Raw genomic sequence first — 25,306 nt, 5'->3', positions numbered from 1 at the left:
GCCAGCAGCAAAACAACGCCCTGCCCAGTGACTAGCCCTCTGTTCCAACCTATTTGCATAAGTGTGATATTTGGCCAGTCTGAGGAGGAAAAAAAGGCAAAAACCCAACTAATCCTCAGCAAAAACTTTATGCTGATGATATTCAGAACATGAAAATTCCTTCCAAAAGGTGGTAGCGACTAAGACTCAAATGAAACGAAGACTTAAATGAAGTGAAGAGGAGGGTGGAACATGTTGAGCTTCATGCATCTGTCCATGGAAGGATTCAGCACAGTTCCAGCAGCACTGCCTGCTCCTTCACGGAGCACACTGCCTTCGATCAGGGGGATCGGGTACTCTGGGGCCCAGAGCGCATAGATCCTCACCCACTCTGTCTCCAGGAAAGTCTCTGCTTGCAGTCTGTTCTCCAAGATGCCCCTTCTCAGCCCACAAGCTCACCTCAGTGTGCTTTTAGTTTGACTGCAGTTGTACATTCAGTTTGGGTTTTGTTTCTGTTCTCATCTGTTCTCCTTGCCCGGTTTCTCTCAGTGGTGCTACAAAGGTCACTGCATGTGGAAGAACGCTAACCAGCTGAAGCAGGATGGCAACTGGGGACCCTGGACAAAGTTTGGCTCCTGCTCACGGACCTGTGGAACTGGGGTTCGCTTTCGAACACGCCAGTGCAACAATCCAATGTAGGTCTTCTAGCGAAGTGGTGATTCAAGTCAACCGGGAATCGTTATAAGTGTCAGTCCAAATGGCATTTACGTTTGGGGTGCAGTCTGCCAAAACTCACTTTCTATTCAAGCCCCTTGAAACATGGCTTTTTGCAGGGGAGCCAGGATCATTTTTGGAGACTTTCCAGAGGAAAGCCTGTGGAAGACCATGACAAGGATTTAGCTGAAGTGTAAGAGAGTGAAGAGTATGTGGTGTGTAAGCTCAGTAAGCTGCAGGATAAACTTAGAGAACCTCTAACTGTAAATTGACTGTTGGCAGCTTATATATGCACGTGTAATATTTGTGCGTTTCAGTGTGTGCATTGAGGACATGTGGGCAAGCACAGAGATTGTACTGCAAGTGTGTATCTGTGCGGTGTAACTGCTCTGTTCCCATTTCTGTCACTTCTCCTGCCATTTTTGCAAAGTTGTCTCTTAAAAGAGAGTGTGAAATTTCACCTAAGACAGAAGAAACATCCCCAGAGCTGATGTCCAGAGGGTTTTCATATCTCTTGAGCTTTTTCTTTTCACAGGCCCATTAATGGAGGTGAAGACTGTGCTGGTGTCAATTTTGAGTTTCAACTTTGCAACACAGAGGAGTGTCCCAAGCACTTTGAGGACTTCAGAGCACAGCAGTGTCAGCAACGCAATTCCCACTTTGAGTATCAGAACAGCAAGCACCACTGGCTGCCATACGAACACCCGGACTGTAAGTTCTGTGATTTGTCTTTATTACAAGTCAGTCCTGGAATCTCCCAGAGCCTGTGGGGATCTTATTCATCAGCCATGCAGAGACCAGAAATAACCGGTGTATGAGCCAGTGTAGGTGAGACTGAAAAGCAGGAAAAAAGGGTGGTCTCAGAAGGCAAGACCAGGTGCTGTGCAAGACAGTTGTCATTTCCCCAGCCCTCAGCCAGCTGGCTTCCCCTGACTTTTGTCCTCCTTTTAGTGAGAACGTGATGTAGGAAGAGGCTTGAGGCTCTTGGCTGCTGCTGGAGGAGCTGGTGGGTGCTCATCACTTTTAATGCGCTGCACTGTCAAGCTCTGGCGCTCTGCCCTTGGGGCAGAGTGTGGAAAGCTGTTGGTCGGGTCATGAAAAACTCTTCCTGCCCTCTCTCCCGTACAGCTCTTCGTCTGCCGACGCAAAGGGCTGACGTTTGATCGCGGCTGCTGAATGTATTAGCAGCATTTTTCTAATGGCACTACTTGAGAAGTCCTTCTTAGTGTTTTCACCTTCCTTTAGAGATCCATCTGCCTCGGCCCGATTCTGTCAGCCTTCGCTACTGACATCACTCTAACCCACTAATTACCTTGAGCAATGAGGGCAGCTTCAAGCACAGAGACACATTCCGTGTTCACTGAAGGGTGTTCAAAGTTGCTGGCATTTCTTCCTCAGGTATCTCCTGAGAGACCCTTTACAGAGGTGGCGAGGGTATTCGGTTCAGACGTTAACCAGGAGATGGGTGTTCAGCTGGTATTTTGAAAAAGGGATAAAGAAAGTTAAAGATCCAAATCCTCTGTGCTTTTCACCTGGCTTTGGCACTATCTTCTCATAGACTCATTTTTCTGCGTCCCCGTGGTTTTGTAAACTCAGCCCTGTTCCCAACAGGATGGGAATGAAAGCTGCGTTCAGAATAGTTGAGAACTCAGTCCTGCGAGCCTCTTCCGAAGGGAATTGGTTTCTGTGAGAGTATCTCAAAGTTATAGGCCCATAATTCACAGAAAAGCAAATCGGCTGCTTTTTTTCCCCACTGCTGTCTGTTAAAGGTCCTTTCTATCTCGGTCGTGTTCTCTTTCCTCCTTTAGTGGGATTTTTTTCTGAAGCGCATCTGGGTTGCTGTTAGTTTATGCAGTTACTTCTCTTGCCTTGCTCCACAGCCAATAAGAGATGTCACCTGTACTGCCAATCCAAAGAAGCTGGGGATGTTGCTTATATGAAACAGCTGGCACATGATGGGACTCGCTGTTCCTATAAAGATCCCTACAGCATTTGTGTTCGTGGAGAATGCGTGGTGAGTGACAGCTTCCCAAGGTCACCGTGGAGTTTTGAGCTGTGCTGTGTAACAGAGCAACTCTGGGTAGAGTCAATCAGAACAGCTCAGTCCACAGCGCAGAGAGAGACTGTGCAGATGTTTCTAAATTTCATATTTGCAGCATCATATTCCTCATTGAGATTTAAATTAAATTAGAGCAATGGCACAGGGCTGTTCCATGGAAACACTCCACTTATCTTCAACTGATCGTTTCATTTGCCTTTTTTGCACTTAGTTTTGTGTTTGAAAAGAATTGTGTCTATTTTTCTGTCTTCCCTGTTTTTCTTAGTCTTGAAGTACAGTGAATATAAAGCAAGAATCAATTCCTATTTTTCACATGAAAACCATCATCCACCACCAGATTCGCAAGTAATTTGTTTAAATAAAATAGATCAGTGTTGGGTGGTAATTGCCTCTATGCATGGATTTTGCTATGGCTTCCCACCATAACTAAAACGGACAACCAATGACAAACCCTTCTCTTTCTTTTTTTTTTTCTCCTCCTTCTGCAGAAAGTGGGTTGTGACAAGGAAATTGGCTCCAATAAGGTTGAAGATAAGTGTGGTGTCTGTGGCGGGGATAACTCTCATTGCCGAACTGTGAAGGGAACCTTCACCCGCACTCCCAAAAAGCTTGGTAGGAATAGCATTTTCATGCATCTGGATGTAGTTTCTGTCATCTCTGGTGTTTCTGTCGTACTTACTGCTTTTGCAAACCAAAGCTAGCAAAACACAAGTTGTAAGCTGATGTGCAAAACTAGTTTAGTCCCTGATAAAGAAATGACATCTTTAAAACAGTGTACTATCTCTGGCGCTTGAAGGACCCATTAGAAGAAAGCTTCCTCAGTCAAGCGTATCGAGAAATACCACAGAGAGAGCAAGTTAAGTTCTTGTTTGTAAATGTTGAAGCCCAGCCAGCTGATGTTTGTGATAAGAGGGGCTACACTGAGTTTTGCTAAACAAAACCCAACTGTTCTTCTCACAGTGCAGTGAGATACTTTGCCTGAACCTCAGTGTAGCATGCCTCTATCTGTAGGAGGACTGACGGAAAGGGGTTTTTTTTTTCTCCCATTAAAGCTTTTCACAAGTTTTTCCTCTCAAATCTAAACTCAAGAGGTTTAAATGGAAGTCTGATTTTCTGTGCGTATGAAATGAGCATATGGATCCTCATGTCAAATTGTTTTTTTATGGTGCTTTGTCACAAATTACAGCCCTTTCTCACAAATTACAACGCTTTAGTCAAGTAAACAAATTAAAACTCAATTCGGCTAAATTCTAAACAAGATATCAAAATGTTTTGGCACGAATCCTCATTTCTCCTACAACTCTCCAAGTTGTGTGACTGAGAACCAGTGGAACATACGATAGCATTCTGCTAGCTCAGAACTAAGAACAACCTGGTTGACGTTTTCAGACTGCACTCTGGGGTATTTTGCAACACATTTCATACCAATAATAGTTCAAGAGCTGCTTCAACTTCAGAAACTTCTATTTTGTCAGTTATTTGTTAGGCCAGGGCAGTATTACGTTGTACATTTTGCTGTGACTGTTTTGTATTTCAAGGCTTTCCTGTGTTGCTTTTTTTTTTCCAGTCTGGGGAAGCTACTCAGGGATGTGTCTCTCCTGTATGACTGGGAGCAGCTATGTCAGGAATATCTGTCTGATAGAAATAGGTGTTTTAAGACAGAGCAGAGAAAGGCTAAGGGCCAGATAATGTGAATATCTCCATCAGCAGTTTAGAGGCTGGTGATTGCTGCCATGAAGCAAGCTTTATTGCAGCATTAATGATTAAATTTGGACAGTGAGCAGACAAACTAAACTTGGACGGAGAGAAGTTCATGTGCGACTGGAAATAAAATACGTAAAATATTCTGCTGAAAATACGGAGTATTACAAACCAGTTGGAAGAGTGTACTGGTTGTAATTCTCAGATCACAGTAGAGAGCCTTTCTGAAAGGGATGGGTCCCTGGAGGCTGGTGGATTGGACACGGAATAATGCAAGAATCATTCAGACTTGGGGAATAATGGGCTTAAGGCTGTAACTTGAGCCTCATTTATAAGCCTGTGTGTTTCTGGAGCTGGCAGCAACTGAGCTTTTCTTAAAAAAAAAAAAAAAATCAGCAGAAATAAGTGCTCGGCCTTCTAAGAGCATTTCTGATGTTTCCATGAAGAAAACGACTGGGATTGTGGGGGCAGAGAGGATATTCATGTCACAACTTTGGATGCAGTCCACTGAGAGCTTTCTCTGATGAGTCTGATTTCTGTTGTCTGTACCAATGGTTGGCAGCTCCTGGCTCGCAGTCCCATTAATGCCTAAGCCTGTGGCCTGGCTTACTCCCTGGGAGGTGAACAGGGCAAACGAGAGGCTGGCAGAGGCCAAAAATATGCTCCTGAGCCCACCGCATGCTGGCTCAGCATTTCTGCTCGTGGGCCACCAAGAGCTACCACCTTGTCTGACGGGTGACAGCACACAACGGAATGTTTGCTCAGCCTTTGCAGGGTCTGGAGAGCACGACCACGCGAGGTGACAGGCCATGCTGGGAGGTAGTTCAGGGCAGGCTGCTGCTCGTCAGCCGCTTCCTTGCAAATGTTCGTGAAGGTGATAGAAATGTTTGTGAAATGTTTATTGTTTTATCGTGACTTTGGCAGTCTAGTCATTAAAAAGACTAATTGACCTCTTCCAACAGGAAAACATTTAAGCAAGAGGTGCCAAAAAGAATTCAAGTTTCTGCAAAATGAAATCTGCAAGTATCCGACTTAAAATCACCTACCTGAATTGTCACTGGTCTGACTTTCATTGACTACTAACATTTCCCAGATGTGTCTAATTCTGCTTGACATGCATTTGACCACATAATGTAATTCATCCTTTACACTTGCAAAGACCATCTGGCTGACAAAAGTAGTCAATGAAATAACAAGACTTGGCTCCCGTAGCACTAATTGCAGACGTTCTATTTAAGGGAAGACAAGAGGAGCATTTACATTGCCCAAAGGAGCTCGCAATATTTCCCTTTCTGAAACAAAGGAGTCTAAAAATACGCTGGGTAAGTTGAAGTGCTTGCAGAAAGAGAGGCATCCATGGCAACTCGAGAGTTCTTCCTGCATTTCTCATCTCTGTTCAGACATGGACAGATAACGCCAAATCAGGCAAAAGCTTCATGTTTCGTATGCTCAAAAGGCGTTCAGTGAAAAGATTGGCAAATGTTTGCGCCATCACTCATCAGCCGAGAGCATGATTTCACATATTCCTAACTCTTCTTGTCCTGCACTGAGATTTTCCAAGGAGCTGTTGTAGGTCAGGTGCGTGACAAACTAACAATATGTTTGTTAGTCCCAGAATCCCCAGGGTGAAACAGAAGTACTTAATGCTACGTCTTGTGTTTGCAGTGAACAAACAATAAAACTCTTGTCACATCTGCACTGCCTGTGTAGCAGGGCTGGATTGCTTGGGAAGACTGCACGGCAGACTACAAACCAGAAATTTACTGAGCTCTTAAAAAAGGCGTCTGCAGAGATTTATCATGATTAAATCTGCAGTTGTTAAAGAGAAAATAATAGAAATATTAAAGTTACTAAAATAGCATGCACTCAGAGTGCTGCTTGTGATGCTCTTGATTGAAACTTGATAGAGAAGTACCTGTTGAGAGGTCCCTAGGAGGGTTTTTAGTCTTCCAAATGACAGTGCTTCCTTAATGTTACACTAATTACCTGTGGTTTGGACTGATAAATAATTGAAGTTTAAAATCAGAACCTTTTTCTTTGGGAACAGCTTTTTACTTCTAGCTGTAGAGGGTTGAATTCAGCCCCATCACTTCAGGAGTAGCGATTGAATTTATGGGGTTTACGTTCACAGTTGTAAATGGTTTGGGTTAACTTACATACTGACAGGCCCTGTCTGATGTGTAGCGACATACGCTCTGTGCTACGCCCACCTCTCTCCAGTCTTTGGTGTCTCAGAAGCAAGCAAATACACTTAAGAAGTTATTAACATCTAACATGACAATAAGTACACTCAAATCTAACAGCCAGGCTGATGAGTGATGTGGAAAAAATAGTCAGGAAGGCTTGTGGTTTTCCCCCTCCTGTGCTGAGGAACATAGGAAACATGGTTTTGCCTGAATTGTTAGTTGGTGTGGCCCGTAGCAGCGTAGCTGGTCAAGTGACAAATAGATTTGTGACTGGTTTCTCTTCTCTCTCCAAAAGAGGACAAACACAAAGAGGTCCTGGCAAACACGTTACAAAGCTATTTGCTCAGTTTCTTTCTGGCACTGCTGCTCAGTTGGTGGTGGATGCCCTCTTCTGCAAGTAGAAGCTGAGTCGTGTAGCACGCTCCTAACCATGGCTATTACTTTTTCTTTCTGTCTCTGCTTTCTCCGTTGACTACTACACATGCCAAAGGGTACCTTAAGATGTTTGATATCCCTCCTGGTGCTCGACATGTGTTTATCCAAGAAGACGAGGCTTCTCCTCACTTTCTTGGTAAGTGTTTCTCTCCTCAGGTTCGGCTTTGAGGCATGATGAGAAGCATGGGGCTGTCTTGCAGAAGAACCTGAGAAATGAGATAACCAAATTAAAGTGTTTTGGGTAAATGTGTGCATTCAAAATTGCATGCTAAGGAATGAGTCCTACAGCATAAGCTCAGCAAACAAACATCTACTTCTCATTTGAATTATTCAACATATTAAACTGATCCCAGTTTGCATGTTTACTAACAAAAGGTTGTCATCACTCACATTTGAACAGGCACGACCAGGGTGAAAACTACGTATTCAAATTCAGTACCTTTCGTTATTCTAACTTGCTGCAGATTGCAAGCAACAGCTAATTTAATGGAAAGAAGACTGGGGAGCTTGTGATGTATTTGCAGTCCATTTCATTTCAGATTTTTCTCACGTAGGACTGTTCATACTGTTGACAACTAGTTTGTATGTTACTGCCTACCATTTTCTAACGCTTAAGGGACTTTTAGCTCACAAGAGAGGGGTGAGATCTTCCATGGATTTTAACAGCCTGTTATCAGCTCCTCATGTGCAGAGCTGGGTTAGTTACTGAAAAAAAATAGGACTAGAAAAGCAAAAAAAAAAAAGGGGAAGAAATTGTTTGAACTGTGATAATGTCAAATGGGGAAACTTGGCTTTAGAGGTCCAAGAGCTTCATTTTGGACCAAGCGTAGCCTGATAGTAACTTTCAGAGAAGCATAGCTTTGCTTTGGCGGCAGGTGGCTTCATGAAGTGACAGACCAGGTACTGCAGAGCTCCTGCTTTTGCATTGCTGCAGTCATAGGAACTGGTGGGATTTCTGTGTAGGTTTTTTAATCATATTTTGTGGTGCGTTGGAAAAAGTTGTACAAAAAAAAAAAGAGAGTCCATCTTTTGGTTTTCTAATGCATTGACTTCTAATTGGAGCACAATAATGATAATAATAATCCCCACACTACTTGACTTTTACAGTGTGGTGCAGGAACCCAAAAATTATGTAGTTTCCCAGGGGTTCAAATGCCTCAGCTCTTTGCTTACTGGTTTTAGCATCTGGTGCATACAAGTGTACGCAAAAGAAACTAAAACATGATGAAAAGGTTGTCATTTTCATACTCCGAGGAAAATAAGAAAGGCAATTAAAGTCTGCTGAGGTGTCTGTTACACTAATAGGCGTTCCCAGTAATTTGGTGTTACGCAAATAAGGAAGATGAGTGATTCTGAAGATTTGACCCGAGTTCCTTGATACTTCCTGTGCTTCTTGGGAATGAAGCCAGTATGGGAAATGTGAACCTTACATAGGAAGAGGTGCTTCAGTCTAGTTCTCTATCTCTATCTAATTCGCATGGATAAGGAGGTACAAAAATTGAAGCAAATAGGTGAATGCGTCTGTCCTCAAACTGGAATTTGGAGCTGCATGAGATGGCCTTGGAGGGCCTTTCTCGGAGCCAGCACAGCTGTAGCACTTGCTAGTGTGTTGGGCTTTTTGCAAAAGGCCTTCTAGAATATCTCCTGTCAAGTTTCACATAAGCCACCGTGATTGCTGTCGAGATGACGGGAGGCACGACCGGCTGTTCTCAATCTTTTTAGCAATTAAGAACCAGGCTACAGGACACTATATTCTGAACGGGAAAGGAGAGGAGGCCAGATCCCGATCTTTCATCGACCTGGGCGTGGAGTGGGAGTACAGCATCGAAGACGACATAGAAACTCTCCACACTGATGGGCCCTTGCACGATGCGGTGGTGGTGCTGGTAGGTTACATGTCAAGCAGTGGCAATATGGTGGATTTGTCTTGTATAAAAGGCGCCTGGCCAGCGTGGAGCTTGTGCTGAGATAAAACACTGCTATGCAATGCCTGGCTGAAAGACACATGCTGATGAGACGGATGATAGCCTGAAGGCCCTTTCTCATTTGCTGTTACACTCTCTTCTAAACTGCTCCCCGCTTCTGCAGCGGTAATTTGTCAATTAGAAGCCACATACTGCATTGTTGGACATCAGTGGGACACTTTCAGTGGACCAAAAAAGGGCATTGCCTGTCAAACCTTGTCTGAGACCAGCCCAGCTCTTCAGCCAGGTACATGGTGTGGCCACACCACCCTGTCATCCTAGGTGATGGTGTCCTGCTTGGCCAGCTTAGATGTGTGTCTCATTTTAAATGCCTCTGTGTTGGTCTTACTATTGTTCATTCTAACTGTGAAGAAAAAACCAAATTTTTTTCCCCCCAGTGATTTCACCAGCAGTTTCCATGTTGGCCCTAAGAGCCAGGCTTCAGTTTCTGTATTTTGCAAAGGAATAAATAGTAGCTCTGGCTTGGTACCGCTGTTTACATTTGATTATTAATAGATCATTCCTCGGGAGAATGACACACGATCCAGCCTGACTTACAAATACATCATTCACGAGGATTCAGTACCAACTATCAACAGCAACAATGTCCTCCAGGAAGAGATAGACACCTTTGAGTGGGCCTTGAAGAGCTGGTCGCAGTGCTCCAAACCCTGCGGTGGAGGTAAATGGGTGATGTATCACCTTCTAGTAATGAAGAACAAGTTACCAGAAGTGGAACAGGTGGGAGAAGCGAATGCTTTAGAGATCTTGGCCTTCATTTTTTTAAAAGCAGCTTGTTATTTCGGGTGCCCAAGCTTAAAATACTCAAGTGCCTGGTTATTCAAAAGTGTCACGCTTCTGGCCTAGAAAGAAAAAGTCTTTGGGTTTTTAAATTCAGTACCCAAAGCCACTTTTAAAGTACAGACTCAGACATTTATGCTGCTGAGCGTTCACCTTACGTAACGGTACGTACACTACTCTTAGGCAAAGAATGGGGAATGCAGATGTCAAATAAGTGTAACTCTTACATACAACAGTCATAGAATCACAGGATGGTTTGAACTGGAAGGGATCTTTAAAGGCCACCTAGTCTAACCCCCTGTGGTGAGCAGGGACATCTTCAGCCAGATCAGGTTGCTCAGAGCCCTGTCCAACCTGGTGTTGAACATGTCCAGGGATGGGGCTTCTACAGCCTGTCTGGGTGGGCAACCTGTGCCAGTGCTTCACTGCCCTTATTGTAAAAAATATCTTCATTATATCTGGTCTAAATCTGCTTTCTTTTAGTTCAAAACCATTACTCCTTGTCCTCTCACAGCAGGCCCTGCTAGTCGAACAGGTCATGTGTTCTGGTAGCAAAAACACTAAAATGATACTTGGGTTCCTTCCCGGGTTAGCTGGTGGCCTGCTGCTTGTTGTTAAGGAGGTAATTTTTCCCTCTCTCTGTGCCATGATCTCCATGTAATGCAGCAGTTAGGCTGACAGATAGCAACTGTCCCTTCTGGCCTTAAAAAATCTATCGCAGTGTCATGGTATCAATGGCATCCACAGAGCGATGTGCAGCAAACTTGTGCCTGAAAACTCAGCCGATTGTGAGCATGTTTAAATTCTTCCTAAATATCTGTTGTGTACAGCCATTTAATAGGCCATAAAACTTACATTTAAACCAGAAATTCTAACAAGGACCTGTTTTCCCTGACTTTTCTGAAATATTTTCCAGGGTTCCAGTACACCAAATACGGGTGCCGCAGGAAAAGTGATAACAAAATGGTTCATCGCAGCTTCTGTGAAGCCAGCAAAAAGCCGAAGCCCATTCGTAGAATGTGCAACCTTCAAGAATGCACGCAGCCCCTGTAAGTCCCTTTCACGTAAAGGTAGAGGTGATTGCTCCTTGGGGTAGGTGCGGAAGTTAACCCAAGCCAGAACTGGTAGGATGCTGACAGCTTTCTAGGCTGGAGTTCTGTATTACGGATGGTTTTTTCTACCCGTATAAGAATGGTTGCCGATCTTATTGCATGATTTCATCCCAAAAATAGTGGCTACTAAGGGCTGCCTGACCTGGCAGCAGTATGGATAATAGGTAAAAGTTGTGATGGTACCTTATTCCTTTTTGCTTCCCAGCTGGGCAGCAGATGAGTGGGAATACTGTACAAAAACCTGCGGGACCTCGGGCTACCAGATCCGTACCGTGCGTTGCATTCAACCCCTTCACGATGGCGCAAACCGCTCCATCCATTTCAAGTATTGCAGTGGAGATCGCCCCGAGAGCCGCAGGCCCTGCAACCGAGTGCCGTGCCCTGCGCAGTGGAAGGCTGGACCCTGGTCTGAGGTGGGCAAGCAACAGTGGGAGTGAGTAACGCACCTTTGCAAACACCTCGTGCCTCCCGAGTCAGGTCTGTGCCCGGGCTGAAAACTCCAGGCTGCACCCCACGGTTTTCCAAAACCTTTTTGTTATAGTGTCAAGATCAGGTGTTGGCTACAGGAAGAATAAGTAGCAAAGTTCATCATATGCTTTTAACATTACAGAAAGCAAGAACCAGGGAAAATGGCATCCTCCTCCTCTGTGTACTTCTCCGTAACATCAGCCTTCGCTAAAGCCTGCCTGCAAAACAAATTGCTGGAATGTATAGCCTGACCTGAAAGCCAACCCTGGGCTCTTCCAGACACACCAATTTTTGCACATTGCTGTGAAAGCCGCATGTCCTGAATTGTCTTGTGCCTGTTTCGTAGTGTTCTGTGACCTGCGGGGAGGGAGCCGAGACCCGGCAGATCATGTGCCGTGCTGGTGACCAGTGCGATGGAGAAAAGCCAGAGTCAGTGAGGGTTTGTAAACTCGCTCCTTGTAACGGTAAGAGAACGTCTCAACATGACTCAGTAGATGAGGGTAACGATTCCTGCCTCGGTGCAGCCTGTCTGGATAGCACAGTGCTGGGTAGAGATGTCAGACACAGATTTCATCCTTGAGTGACCTCCAGTGAAAAGAAAAGACCTGTATTTAGGTCTAAATAAAAGCCAAACTTTCTGTGAAGTTTCTGTGTTAATGAGTACAGGGTTTCTAAGACGAGGCAGAGCCTCTGCTTACGAGCAGGTAGTGTGCACCCCAGACTGGTACTGCACAGCGTGTTAAAGATGCTGCACTGTCAGGTGACGACCACACAACACCGTTCATCCCTCGAGTGCTAGAAACACACCCTTCCTTGGAGTTTCTCCTGCTTTTCTCTGGCTAAAGATGCCCCGTTGTTTACTCCAGCACGTTATTGATAGCACAGCTCCGGGTGGGTCAGTGCTTCTCGCGCTCCAGGGAGAACTCTTGCAAACCTGCTGAGGTGGGGGTTACACACGTTGGCCTCAGTTGCCTTTGCAAAAATTTGTGCTAGAGGTGAAGGTCAATCCAAAGTAAACCCTGCTCGACAGCTAAACCCCAGGGTAAGTTTTACAAGCCTGGCAATTGAGGAAAGGAGGAAAAAATGCATAAAAAAGGAACCACAGAACATTAATAAGATTCCTGGGAATCTCACTACGTTGTTCTCATAGAATTTTTTTGAACAGATTTTTGAGGTTTTTGTGACAACAAAGCCTTACTTCCTTTGGGTCTGTGACTTTATAAGGGTTGGGGTTTATTTGTTTTTTAAATCCCTCATGGTAGCCCTAAGACTCTGGTCACTAGCTGGTAATAAAAAATAGAGTGAGAGTTCCTAGAAGGAGCAGAGTGTTTTCCCACAGAGTGAATGGGACTGCTTCCCATGAGCCTGGTAAAAGGTGTCTGCTTTTGCTCTTACCTGCTCTTAGTTACCTTCTGCCAGTGAAAGAACTCAGAGCAGAAAACAGTCCTGGGAGCAATGCAGAGTTACAAAATCTGTTACCCACTGGGTAGGGGCAAATCACCATCTGTGACTCTGTGAACAAGTTTTAAAATCCTGGGTTTCAGTGGTGGTAAAAATATTTCCAGAACTGAAAGAAATAAGGGCTACACCTTCGCAAAACTACTCAAATAGTTTTGATCTTGTGCTTTAAGCCTCACCTTAAAGAATCTAGTCTTTTAAGCGTCGGTTGGGATTTTGGTGAGTAGCCAGTGTTAAATTCCTACCTTTCAAAGTTAAGCGGCACACCGCCTTTTTTCTCCTTGTGGGAGTACGGCATAAACTCTTTATGCGTGGTCATGCATGGCATTCCTTTGCTTTTAAATCAGTATAGCCTTGATGACTGTTTTGATTTTCAGGCCTTTTAGACTTAGCAAAGCCTTAGCCTATACCAGGTGTGGTTTTGACAAATGATTCACACCTATTGCTGAGAATTTAATCTCAGTGGAGCTGCCAGGACCATTTGCCGCAGTCAGTGTGATTTCTTTTGTGCGAAGTGGCATATTAGCATTTTGCTTCCCTCTCCTGAAAATCCCGATGTCTGCAGAAAGGTGAAGACACCTCCCGTAGATGTTTCACTTAAACTTTCTATGTCTCTGTGATTAGAAGGAAATGGGAGGCAGGATTTTATCCTGCAGGTCCATAGCAATAATCTGAGCAGCAGCCATGTTTCTGTGGCTGTGCCAGATGAGAGGAGTGGGTTTTGTGGTTCTTAGACAAATAGGTGAGCTCCACATAAGAACCTGTGTAGAACAGACTCTTGAGAAGTCTTTATAGGAGCTAATCCTGCTTTGCAACTCAAGATACAGAACGAAGAAGAAACCAAGTGTTGTTTTAAATTTTAGTCCCTCAGTACCAACTTCCAGCGAGATACCTTGATGGAATGCTGGCAGCGAGCAATGTACTTAGTGATGTCTTCTCTAAGAGCTGTGCCAGTTCTGAAATCTCATGTGAACGTTTTTCAGTTGATTTAAATTAATTCTGGTAGCTTCATCTTCTAAAGATTCCCTAGGGAGCCGATACGCTTTCTTGTGTCTTCTACTCTTAGTTACCGTGAAGCAAGTAACAAATTGTGAGAAGGAGAATTTTTACCGGGAGCATCAGCAGAAGGATACAAGCACTTACATACTGAATAGGAAATGGTTGACTAGGTTGTGCAGAATTAACACAAAAAGTAAAAGAAAGGTATTATGTGAGTATACCGCTCCAAGACTGTGCTTATGGAACCCACTGAAAGTATAGAAGTACGAAACCAAATCTTTGCGCTGTAGCACGAAATCGGAACGGTCACAAACCGATACCACAAAAATTAACCACGAGAGAAAAGGACCAGAGAAGATGCATTTGTCATCATGGAAAGGCAAAAATAGTTGTTTGGCACTTTCTTTTTTGGTTTGTCACTTTAGGTGATACTGTTTGCTTTGACTTGCACACTGACAGGGATCCCAGTGTGTTAACAAGGTGACTGCTGTAGTTTTCCAGATCAGGTGCTTCCTTTTGCATGGAAGCATAAAGGTTCTTCTATATGTGGTGCAAAGATTTGCGTTTCAGTCTTAGCTGTTCTCATTTAAATTAATTATAACTATAGCCCTTGAATTTCCCATGCTGAATCCCTGCTGAAAATAGCCTTGTAGTGCCTCCATGGAGTACATGTATTCCCACGCACAGCTGCAGATTTAATGCCAGGTTTGTCAAGAACCAACAAACATCTATCCAAGGAAGCACATCAGGATTAGGAGCAAGGAAAATTTCTATATTCCATGCCACAGTCATATAATTTGCTATTTATAAACAGCATCCCACAACCCCACTGATGTCCATGTGTGTAATTTTACCAAGTTGAGTGGAATTAAGCTGACCTACACTGATGGAGAGGTTGGACTACAGTTAATATTTTAAAATAGAAAAATATGTTTGCTGAACGTACTGTTGACATGTGGTGAAGCAGCATCTGTAGACGAGTGAAAAAACGTCGTGGTACGGAAAGCTGAGTTAATTTCAGAGCTTAGTCAATGGTGTTACGTGCCATCTGTTGCTCACTAAAATGTTGACTCCGTAATTGCTAACTATGAATGGAGGACTAGACATGGAACAGATCTTCTCCATAGCTGGGGTTAACTTTTGGCTTGTCACCTTATAATTTTGCGTACTTCTATTTTAAGTAAAATCCATCAGCACCATTTCAAGCCAGCCATGATATCGTAGGAAAATGTTGCTAATGGCAGCTTTTTGCTGGTCTCTCCTGAAGCGTTTGAATGGCTGGACTGAGCTGCTCATTCATCCCCATTGCTGGTTTTACCTCCTGTGAGGAGCTAGATGTTTGTAGGTCCCTGGTCTCATTCTGGAGCGCTGCCCGGGCCTTAGCACTCAGCTTTGGAGCCAGAGGGGAGATGCAGGTGCCCCGCGTTTCTCAAGGGTCCCAGGCGCTGGGCTGAGTCCTCTGTGGGAGAGAGACTGGTTCGGCTGGAACACGACCCTGAACCGCACGATCTGGTTTGAGGGTCCCCGTAGATGTCTGTGGGAAGGTGATTACCCCTCTCTGCCCACAAACACGCTGGCTTTGAAGTAGGAAGATGCTCTTCTGAACAGCATTGACCTTGCTGCCAGGCTGGACAAGGTGACCTTCTGAAGTGCCTTCCCGCGTTACTCTGTTGGGTGTTCCTGCTGCCAAGGCACATGGCATTCCAAACTACACGATGAGTGACAGTGTGAGTGGTAGGATGAGTTAGAAACAGGGAGGAGAATAATAAGGAAGTGTTACATCTCCTCATTTTAAAATCTGCAAATAGTGCGGCTCATTCCAAATGCCCGGAGCCAACCTCCCATCTTCTTCTGTGCCTGGACGCAGCTCTGCTCAGATACTGACTAAGAAATTGAGTTTTTCTGTGGAATGAGAGGGAAGTTTTAATTTAAACTCACATTCCCACCCAGAATACCAAACTACCCAGGGAGCTTGTACTGTGCCATAGTCAGTACAACAGACGGCAAGATTAAGAACAGAAATCCTCAGCAGTGCCACCCACTCATGAGTGTCACAAGCTCTCAGTGTTTGTCCCAGTCCTGGTGACAGTAAAGCTTAGGGCTTCACCTTTGTGCTCACATGACAGTCTGAAGGAGCCCAAGCACTGGTCTTAGCTCAATATCAAAGCCTTGGTTTTCTTCTGACTTTTTGCATTACTGCTTTCCTCTCTACCAGGTTTGTCCAACGTCACCACCACGTCTCTATTTGCAGAACAAACATGCAGCAAATGCTCAAAGTAAACACTGACATTTTGGGGATCTCCAGTAGATCTTTGACCTCTTTAAGATCTTTGTCCCTGACTGAAAAGAACGCCGTGCACTGAACTGCAAGGCCTGTTACCTCTGACCTGTCTGTTAAAAGCTTCCATCAGTTCTCCGATTCAGGCCACTGAAACACTCAGACTTTATCCAAAGGAAACTTTATACAACAATAACATTTTATTTTAAGACACCATATAAAAGGCATCTTTGAGAGATACTGCTTGGATTTAATTTCTTTAAGGGACAATTTCATTGCTTTTGATGCCGTTGCTAGATAATGTCCTCAGGCTAGAAGTGAAGGCAACTTGGGGTGGGTAGAATGACGCCAGGCCTGGTGTGTAGGAGCTCTAGTGGGTTAGCACTGGAAATTGTTGTCTGTGGCCCTCTGCTAATACAACATACCTTTTTGTCCACAACCCTTCGCTTCTGGTGTGCATCTGAGCCAGCATTTTCAAAGGGGCCACCGATCCCTTTGGTTCCCAGCTGGGGTTGGTTTTCAGGGTGGTGGTGGGTTCTGCCAGGCGATGAAGCACCTCAGGTTGCCTCTTCAGAGTAGCCCATCGTTGATGAAACATGGCAGAACTGTACCAGTGCCCATCTAAATGCTGTCCGGGCATTTCAGTGCTCTTCGCCAGGTTTACGATTGACGTTTACATTTGTTTTGCAGATGAGCCCTGTCTGGGAGACAAATCTATCTTCTGTCAGATGGAAGTGCTCGCACGTTACTGCTCCATCCCTGGCTACAACAAGCTGTGCTGCGAGTCCTGCAGCAAGCGCAGCAGCACCCTCCCACCATCATTCCTCACCGAAGCTGCTGAAACCGAAGAGGCGGCGATGTTTGACCAGAGCGATCTGCCCCGGGCTCTGGTGAAGCCAACACCTGCACTGCCCCATGCCGCACCGCTCCTGCCCGGGAGCAGCTCTCCAGGCAGGCTTCCTTTTGCAGAAGAGGACGCAGATATGCACATCTCCCTGTCCGACACCGAGCCCCGAGGTGCTGAATTTCCACAGGGGAGAGCTCCTCGGGTGAGGAAGACTTCGAGGCTGTTGGCTTTGCTTCCCCAGTCGCCTGCCAACAGCAGCGGCCTCAGTCCTCGCAGTGCCCTTGCGTTGGCAGCGGCTGCTCCTGTGCTGCCTGTGGCTAATAACACCACAGCAGGTGCTCCTTCTCCATCAAGAACCTTGAGGAAGAGCGAGAAGCACGTTGAGAAGAGATGGCCTTCGAGGTCCTCTGCTGTGGGAAGATGAACGCGAGTGCCTCGTGGAGGACAGCCATTGGAAGAGTCTTTGTTTGGCGCTTTGGGTTCAATTTCCTTATTCCTGGACGCCGTGGTGCGCGCTGCTTTCCACAAGCAGGACACTGCTGGTGATCAGCTCCTTTTCCATGTAAATACAAAGAACAAGAAGTGCTGGTTCACTTTCTCGTTGCTCCCGTCCTCCTCCCACGCTGCTTTACCCGGCTCGCTTGAGCGCATCGGAGGAAAGCACCAAAGAATATTCCTAACAGGGAGCAGAAGTTGCTGAGGGCATTGGCCAAGCTCTAGTACAGAAAAGTGGCCCTGACCTCAGCACTCGCCTCCTTATTTTTGGTTTTAAGCACTCGCATGTAGAAAACGCCCCACTACAAGAGGTCCCGAACATTTATACTATACAAAACACTTTTGCAATGGAACGACAACTGAATCCATGAGACTTGTTTTGCTAATTTATCTCTCTAAATGGATATTGTATAAGCAAATTTGCATCTGTTGTGTAAATACTGTATATTGCAGAAAATCAGTATTATTTTGAAGAGTTCTGTGCTGTCAGACAACTGTTTACCTGTGTTACATTCTGGACAATTGCTAGGTGCCTGCCATTGAGTACTGCCTTACCGACATTTTTAAAGCAGCATTCTCATAAAAGGAGGAGTTCCACTTGCATATGAATTACATCTGCTGACACTAGGAAAGGGGTTTTTTGGGGTATCAACAACGTGATGCTTTCTTTTGAAACAGGGGAAAACCAGTGTAAACCTAAAGGTAGGAGACTACTTAGAGCCACCCGCCCGTTAAAAGTAGGTTTAGAAACTTCTGTGTGACTCCAGTCCCGGGCTGGAAAACTGATTTTCCGAGCCGGTGGCATGGCCCCTGCCCCTGTGGCCACCACCGAGCCGGCATTGCTTCAGCTCAGAGCAGCAGTGCCGTCCCGTCGGGCTCCTTGGGCCGCAAGGGTCGGAGCAGCGGAGGAAGCCATGTACGTGCCGTAAGTACTGTGACATTCACGGGTCAGGTGCGATTCCCAGGTATCTGTGTGGTGCTGCTGAAGCTGAAGGAGCATCACGGAGGTAGAACAGGCACTAACAAGAAAGGGCTGTGGCAAGGCTTAAAACACATTGTTTCTGTGTTCCTATGGGAAGCATTGATTTAAAGATGAGAGAGAGATGTATTTTTCAGCATGGTTCACCTCCAAATCTCTACAACCACAGTGCATCTGACTGCAATAATGTGCTAGTAACTTATGTCAGTAACCATCTTGTTCACAGTCCACCCACCCGCACTCTCTCCTGTGTGTTGCTGTAAAGTACTTGTATATAGGATTGAGAACTAAAGATATTTATTAAAAGTTGATTTCTTGATAGTATTTTATGTACTAAATATTTACACTAAGGGCAGTTGACTATTCTTTTTGCCAAGGTAAAATAGAGAGATGTCATTAGATACGTGTACATGCTATGTCATATGGATAGAACAGAAATTTAAGCTAACTACTGTAGAGAAATTGTTAATCTTATTCTTTAAGAAGAAAAAGTCTTATGACAGTTTTTTATTTCAGGCATCTTTAACTTTTAAATAGTTATTAAAGTTTCACATGCAATTTTTGCTTCCCCATCAAGAGTCCTCACGATCGACCCATTTAAAAGACCCATGCATATGGACCTCTGAAGTGCTGTCCGGTAGATTAGGACCCCGCAGATTCAGTTCTAGAAACATCTGTAGTGATCACATGGAATCACTGGGAAGAAAGGAGGATGACCATTGTTGTCAGAAGACAAAGTGCAGAAGAAGGTGGGCAGGTTCATCCCGGTTGGGGGAGTGCGGGGTCGCACTGTGCAAGGCGCCTCTTGCATCGTGACCTTTGTGATCGAACCCCCTCCAGGATCGACTCGACACCTCTAAAGAATTGCTGCTGCCTTTCCACGAGGCTTCTGAAGGTCCAAGGAATCCGTATTAAACAGATGGTACAGACAATCCCTGCGCCTCAAACAGACCAATAGGGTGTGTTTGTTCCTTTGAAGTTCCCCAAAAGTCAAATTCTCTTTTCTCTCTGTCCTTACCTGTTACATATATACAGTGTGGGTGTAGATAATCCTGGTACCTTTTTGATTTCTTTTCTGCCCAGCTAATTTCTCTTTCTAGAAGGTGTACACTACTGATACCATTGGTTGTATTGGGGAGCACGTACCAATAAAATCTTTAACGTCACAAGTCTTTCTCTGGTTTGGTTCCCAGGGGAGGGTCTGGTTGGTTTGGTTTTCAGTTTCGCCTTTTGCGGAACGAAGGGCCATGTGCACCCCAGGCATCCTGTGACCTTTACCATCTTGAAAAGGTGCCTTTGAGTTAAGTGTGTAACCTGATTTTTAAAAGCTTTCGCCGTTGGAGAGTGCGGGTCGCAGAGCAACTGGGGGAAGGAAGGAGCACGTTCCCAGTGACCCCAAGACTTCCCAGCACACGTATGAGCATCCAGGCAGCAGGTCCAACTCTTCTGTCAAGAACATATAATGTTTGGGGCTTTGCTTTTTGAGCAGGGGCATCCAAGGGATTCCCTGCTGGTCGAATAGGAGGCAGCTGCTCTCCTCTCCGTTACCTAGAAGTGTTTTCTGAGCTGAGGAGTGGGTTTCAGCTCTGCACCAGACACTAAAACAAAAAAAACCCACCTCACCCGTGTTGTTTTGGTACAGGTGCATGTTTTAGAAGGAACTCTGGCCTTCTGGTCGATTAAAGTGTTGAGAGCATCCACTCTGAAATGCATCCTCTGACAGAAGTGCTGTGTTTCTCGTTCGCCAAGTACGGGCTGGCATCTGCAGACAGTGTTTGCCTAAAGCCACCCCTTCCCTGTGCCCACAGGAGGGTGTGACACGGGGGCAGGCATACCTGGGGGCAAGCACACAGACCCACCAGGTCGCACCGATACCTCGGGGAGGAAAGCCAGCTGGCGTCCCAGTGCCCCACACTTCCCTTTCACTGCCTGCAGTTGGTCGCTCTGGCGTTGCTCCAAAAGGCTGGTGCCAGCTCTCCTGCAGGTCTGGCCGCTCCTTTTCAAGACCGGTGGATCCGGACTGGAAGTGCTCAAGAAAAGCTCATCTGGTAAGAAAACCTCTGGGACCAGCCTGTGCCTCTGCTGCCGGCTTGTACGGCGGGGCGGGAGCTGCTGGCGTGGTGGTCTGCACTGGGATTTGCCCCTGTTGGTGTTGGTTTTGGTCTGTAATTCTTGGGTTTGATGCTAAAGCATGTCATGAAAAACCCAGAATGATGTTTAAAAAAAATATACAAAAGGAACACAGAAAATGAACACGAAGAGGACACATTCCCAACCCACTGCATTGACAAGAGAAGTTTGTATCGCTCAGCTTGGCTTTGGGTCTCAGCTGAACCTCTGGTTTACTACATTCTGCTCATAATTATGTTCTCGGAGTACCTTGTTGACAGTTTTAAGCTGGGCAAGTAAATCTGAAATAAGTGTCTAGTGGAACTGAAATTCTTGTAGGAAGCACTAACACTAACTTTTCATAAGAGTCTTTAATGAAGGCAGAGATTCCAGCAGCTTTAACCAGTATCTTGGGAAGATGGCAACCATCTGTATTCAAAAGAGAAGTGGTCCATTTCCTTTTCGAGTTTTTAAAATGCACAAAGGAAGCTCAGGCTTGGGGAAATGGATAACAGAGCAAAACAGGTCTGGGCTCTTCCAGGGGCTTCATGCTTTTGTGTGTTATTCACATGGGGATTTTTCCTAATTCTCTGAAAGGAAGATTGTGCCCAAGGTAAGATCTCTCACGTGGCAGGTGTCGTATGAACAGGGCCTTATTAAATGCAGCAAAAAGGGGGAAAAAAAGTCTCTATTTTATGTTTTCTATGAAAGTCTCTCAGTGCAGAGGCTGTTAAGACAAGGGGAGGCTAATAGCAGGGTTGGAACCAGCACAGCTGCTGGGTCACAGAGCAACAGCGTGTTCGGTGACAGCTTCTGGGCCAAGTGACCTCCATGGCTGCCAGAGCAGGGACAGGCGGTGGCAGCTGCTGCGGGGGCGGGGAGCAGCCAGGAGAGCGGTTTTCAGACCCGGGAAATCAGAGGTACCAGAGAGATCCTGTGCAGGAAGGCGACACTTCAGGAGGATCAGTCAGCAAAACCATGGTTCGTTACTCAGACAAATCAATCGCCATCTGCCCACCCACAGAAACACCTGCTCTTAGTCATTCCTTGTGTTTCTGGCTCTGAGCATTAGGTGTTGGTTGGAAGGATTTAGCTGTAGGAGCAGTGGCTGTGCTGATGTGAAAATCCCCATCCCTATTTAGGGACCATGTTCTGTTCTTTCACACAGATCGAGATGACTTCCAGGCTGCTCTGAAAGAGGTTTCTTTTTAGTTACAGGAATTTGTCACACTAGATAACATTTTCAAAAAAAAAAAAATTATATATACATCTAAAAAGGAGGGGATTAGCATTTTATTTTTTGCCCTGTTTTTTTTCAACCCATCCAGATGCTGTGCATCTCGTTGAGAGGTACATGGATTGCTTAGTCCCTGGGGGTGCTTCTCAGGGTCTCACAAGGACTACTTCCTTCAGAGTCAGGCCAAAACCCACCCACCAGGGATGCTTACAGCACTGGGAGCCAACCACCCTTTCAAAAGAACTGGGCTGGCCTCACTCGGAGCAAACTCACCTGAACTGGGATGCTGCTGAAGGGGATGTGGCAGCTCAGGACAAGGAAGAGCCTTTTCCCTTTGTCACTTGGTGTTAATTTTACAGCGTTTGTGACATTTCTTTAGGGCACAATGTGCACTATTTTAACCTGTTACTTTTACCCTTGTTCCATGTTGTAGCTGCAAAACCCCTTTGAAATCTGATGGCTGACCAGTCCAAATGTACACACACGTCAAGGAACAGCAATTTGCTCTGTAGAGAAGAGTCACAGCTACTCCTTTCTCTCCTTTTAGGATGACTGCTTTGCAGTGAACATTAAGATTGCATGGATATTAATGAAATCAAAACTAGAACAGTGTATTTAAATAAATGAATCGCAGGTGTTTCATGGTTCACAGGTCCTGGACGTGAATACCAAGATGCGGTCACCCTCCAAAGGGTGCAAGAGGATCTCTTAGATTCTAGTACCAGTCCCAAATCACTCAACCGTCTCTCCAGAGCCTAAAGCAAGTAACACACAGACCTTCCTCGCTCAGCTGGTCCCAAACTGTGGCTACGCTGCTGGAAGAGACTGGCGTGCACACCGCTTTCTGGGCAAGAGCTGCTCTGTGAGATGAGACCCTTCACAGAGAAACTCAAACACTTGTCAGTAGCAGCGTTAAAGAAAAAAATAAAATAAAAACCTAAAGTAGCGACTCGGAGTTGTTCTCCTTTTATTTCCTAGGAAACCTTGTGCCTGGGGACAGGCACGCTGGAACAGGCTGACTGTTTAGCCCAGGACCTTCTTTCTGGCTGTAGCCGGTAGCAGACACTTCAAGAAAGAATATACAAGCAAGGGAGGCGTAGGACAGCTGTCTGTTCCCTGGCAGCCTTCTGCCTCCGTGTGGGGTGTATTCACAACCCATCCCAAAGTTCTGGTTAGTTAGAATTAGCAAATCTGAAAGTGCAGGGCAGGACCAAACTCTCTTTCCTCAGGGATTTCACATCACGTGCTCCTTCAGATCTGAGAGCAGCGCAGGCGGCTCGGTGCCAGCTGAGGAGGTTTATGCTTCTGAGGAAAAGCAATTCCTTTCACTGTGTCTTTGGCAACTGGTGATGTTTAACACGCTTCCAGGTTCCTGTGACATGGGAAAGAGGTGTCATAGAATACCACGTTGGAAAGGACTCAAGGATCGTCTGGTCCAACCTTTCTTGGGAAAACCACAGTCTAGGTAAGAGGGGCCAGCGCCCTGTCCAGCTGAAAAAATGTGTCCAGCTGCTCCAGGTGCTGCTGTGAATCGCTGACAGCAGCATGGGAAATCTGTTTAAAACAGCAGGGTGCTTTCTGAGCCTGAGGAAAAGCATTTTGAAAGTCCAAAGTGGCTTTCGTAGGGTCCCACACCATTGGCACTGGACTAGAATCACTCCGGAGTTTCACAAGTGTCACCACACACTTAGCACAGGGAGCTGTGATGCTCCTTTCTGACAAGAGCCTAGATCCTCGCCACGTGTTTGCCGGGAGGTGATGGACGTGGTCCCAGACCAGGCCAGCCTGGCACAGCCAACCCCCCCGGTCCCAGGTTCATCTCTGCCCACAGCCCCGTGGTGCCACTGTCACTGCGGCGTGTTTATTCCCCTCGGCTGCGCAGGGGACGCACCAACACCTTCATGTCCCGCAGTGCTTGGGGGGGGGGGGGGGGGGGGGGCGTGCGGGGGGGGGGTGTGTGCGGGGGGGGGGGGGGGGGGGGGGAGGGGGCTCTGTGTGTGTGTGTGTGTGTGTGTGTGTGTGTGTGTGTGTGTGTGTCTGGGGGGGGTGTCTGTGCTTTGTTTTCTTTTTTTTAAAAAAAATCTTCTTTTTTTCCTTTTTTTAAATTTTTTTTTGTCTTTTTCTCTTTTTTTTTTTTTAAAAAAAATATTCTTTCTGGTCTTTTTTTTTATTTCTCTTTTTCAATTTTTTTCCCGTTTTTCCCAATTTTTTTTCTTATTTGTTTCTCTTTTCCCCATTTTTATTTTTTTTCTCTTTTAAAATTTTTGTCTTTTTCCTTTTTTCTGTTCTTAATTTTTTTTCCTGTGTTTTTTTCTGGTTTTTTTTTCTTTTTTTTTTTTCCTTTTTTTTTTTTCTGGTATTTTCCTTTTTCTCCTGCTTTTTTCCTCATGTTTTTCCTTCCCCCTCTTTTTTTCTTTTTATTTTTTTTTCTTTCTTCCCTTTTTAATTTTTTTTCTGCGATTTTTTCTTTTTTTAAAAAAATGTTGTTCTTTTTTCCCCTTTTAATCTGTTTTTTTCTCTGTGCTTTTTTCCTTATTTTCTTGGGATTTTTTTCCCTGGTATTTTCCTTTTTTTCCTGTTTTTCTTCATGTTTTCCCTTCCCCCTTTTTTCTTTTTCTTTTTTTCATTCTTCTCTTTTCTCCCTTTGATTTTTTTTCCTGCACTTTTTTCTTTTTTCAAAAAAATTCTTTTTTCACTTTTTAATCTGTTTTTTTCTGTGCTTTTTCCCTTTTTTTCTTTTTTTTTCTCATTTTTTCCTGTTTTTTCTTGTGTTTTCCCTTCCTCCCTTTTTTCTTTTTTTTTTCTTTTTTTCCCCTTTTTAATTTCTTTTTTTCTGCACTTTTTTCTTCTTTTTTTAAAAAATGTTTTTCTTTTTTCTCTTTTTAATCTGTGTTTTTCTGTGCTTTTGCCCTGCCATAGTCTTCTGTTGTTCTCTTTTGAGTAGTGATATATTTTGGGTAGGTGGTCTGTGAGTCAGAGGTCTCGACCACTCCTCGAATTGACTGTGTATGGTCAAGGATCATGTCCTTGGCTCATAGGCTCTTGGCTCGTACCTACTTTGGTCATGATTCAAAGATTATACACAATAGGTACCATAGTAAATCCTGTCTAGCAGACATCCTGGACTACAACGTACTGTCCTTGTTTCTAACCACTAACAGACTGTTGGTTAATGACAACCTTAGGTCTGGGACTTTACAGGAGTGTGCTAGCAGCATTGGCAATACAGATTTTTCTTTATATTTGATTATTTATTCCATTTGAGACTTATTTTCCCAAAATAATCATCAGTTTCTCCTATTAATATTCACTAATTAGAATTCTTGATATTCAAATCAAGATGGGAAAAGTAAGGGGATGTCTAAGCAGTATCCTAAAATCCTAAATCTGGTGATTTCTGGAACAGGACGAGGCACCCTGGAACGGCTCCTGGTTTGGGGGTCGCGTTTTGGTTGGGGGCGTGAAGGGAGGTGTCACAATCAAGC

At 45.0% G+C, this 25,306-nt stretch overlaps 1 protein-coding gene across 2 annotated transcripts in view; it reads left to right on the top strand.

The window, feature by feature from the left end:
• Positions 1-17,425, top strand: part of ADAMTS3 (ADAM metallopeptidase with thrombospondin type 1 motif 3) — a 116,292-nt gene extending 98,867 nt beyond the window's left edge. Inside the window, exons 12-23 of one of the 2 annotated variants that reach the window (XM_086463728.1) lie at positions 529-674; positions 1,229-1,404; positions 2,574-2,707; positions 3,241-3,364; positions 5,416-5,472; positions 7,130-7,210; positions 8,797-8,960; positions 9,555-9,720; positions 10,756-10,888; positions 11,157-11,364; positions 11,766-11,883; positions 16,845-17,425. In XM_086463728.1, the coding sequence (XP_086319854.1) occupies positions 529-674; positions 1,229-1,404; positions 2,574-2,707; positions 3,241-3,364; positions 5,416-5,472; positions 7,130-7,210; positions 8,797-8,960; positions 9,555-9,720; positions 10,756-10,888; positions 11,157-11,364; positions 11,766-11,883; positions 16,845-17,425 (2,088 nt within the window). The remainder of the gene's footprint in view (positions 1-528; positions 675-1,228; positions 1,405-2,573; positions 2,708-3,240; positions 3,365-5,415; positions 5,473-7,129; positions 7,211-8,796; positions 8,961-9,554; positions 9,721-10,755; positions 10,889-11,156; positions 11,365-11,765; positions 11,884-16,844) is intronic. The other variant, XM_086463729.1, reaches the window with a different exon arrangement.
• Positions 17,426-25,306: the final 7,881 nt, after the last annotated feature.

Source organism: Leptosomus discolor, chromosome 4 (genome assembly GCF_034619465.1).
Source record: "Leptosomus discolor isolate bLepDis1 chromosome 4, bLepDis1.hap2, whole genome shotgun sequence".
In the NCBI taxonomy this organism is placed as follows: Eukaryota; Metazoa; Chordata; class Aves; order Leptosomiformes; family Leptosomidae; genus Leptosomus; species Leptosomus discolor.
This window is presented reverse-complemented; position numbering and strand designations above follow the sequence as displayed.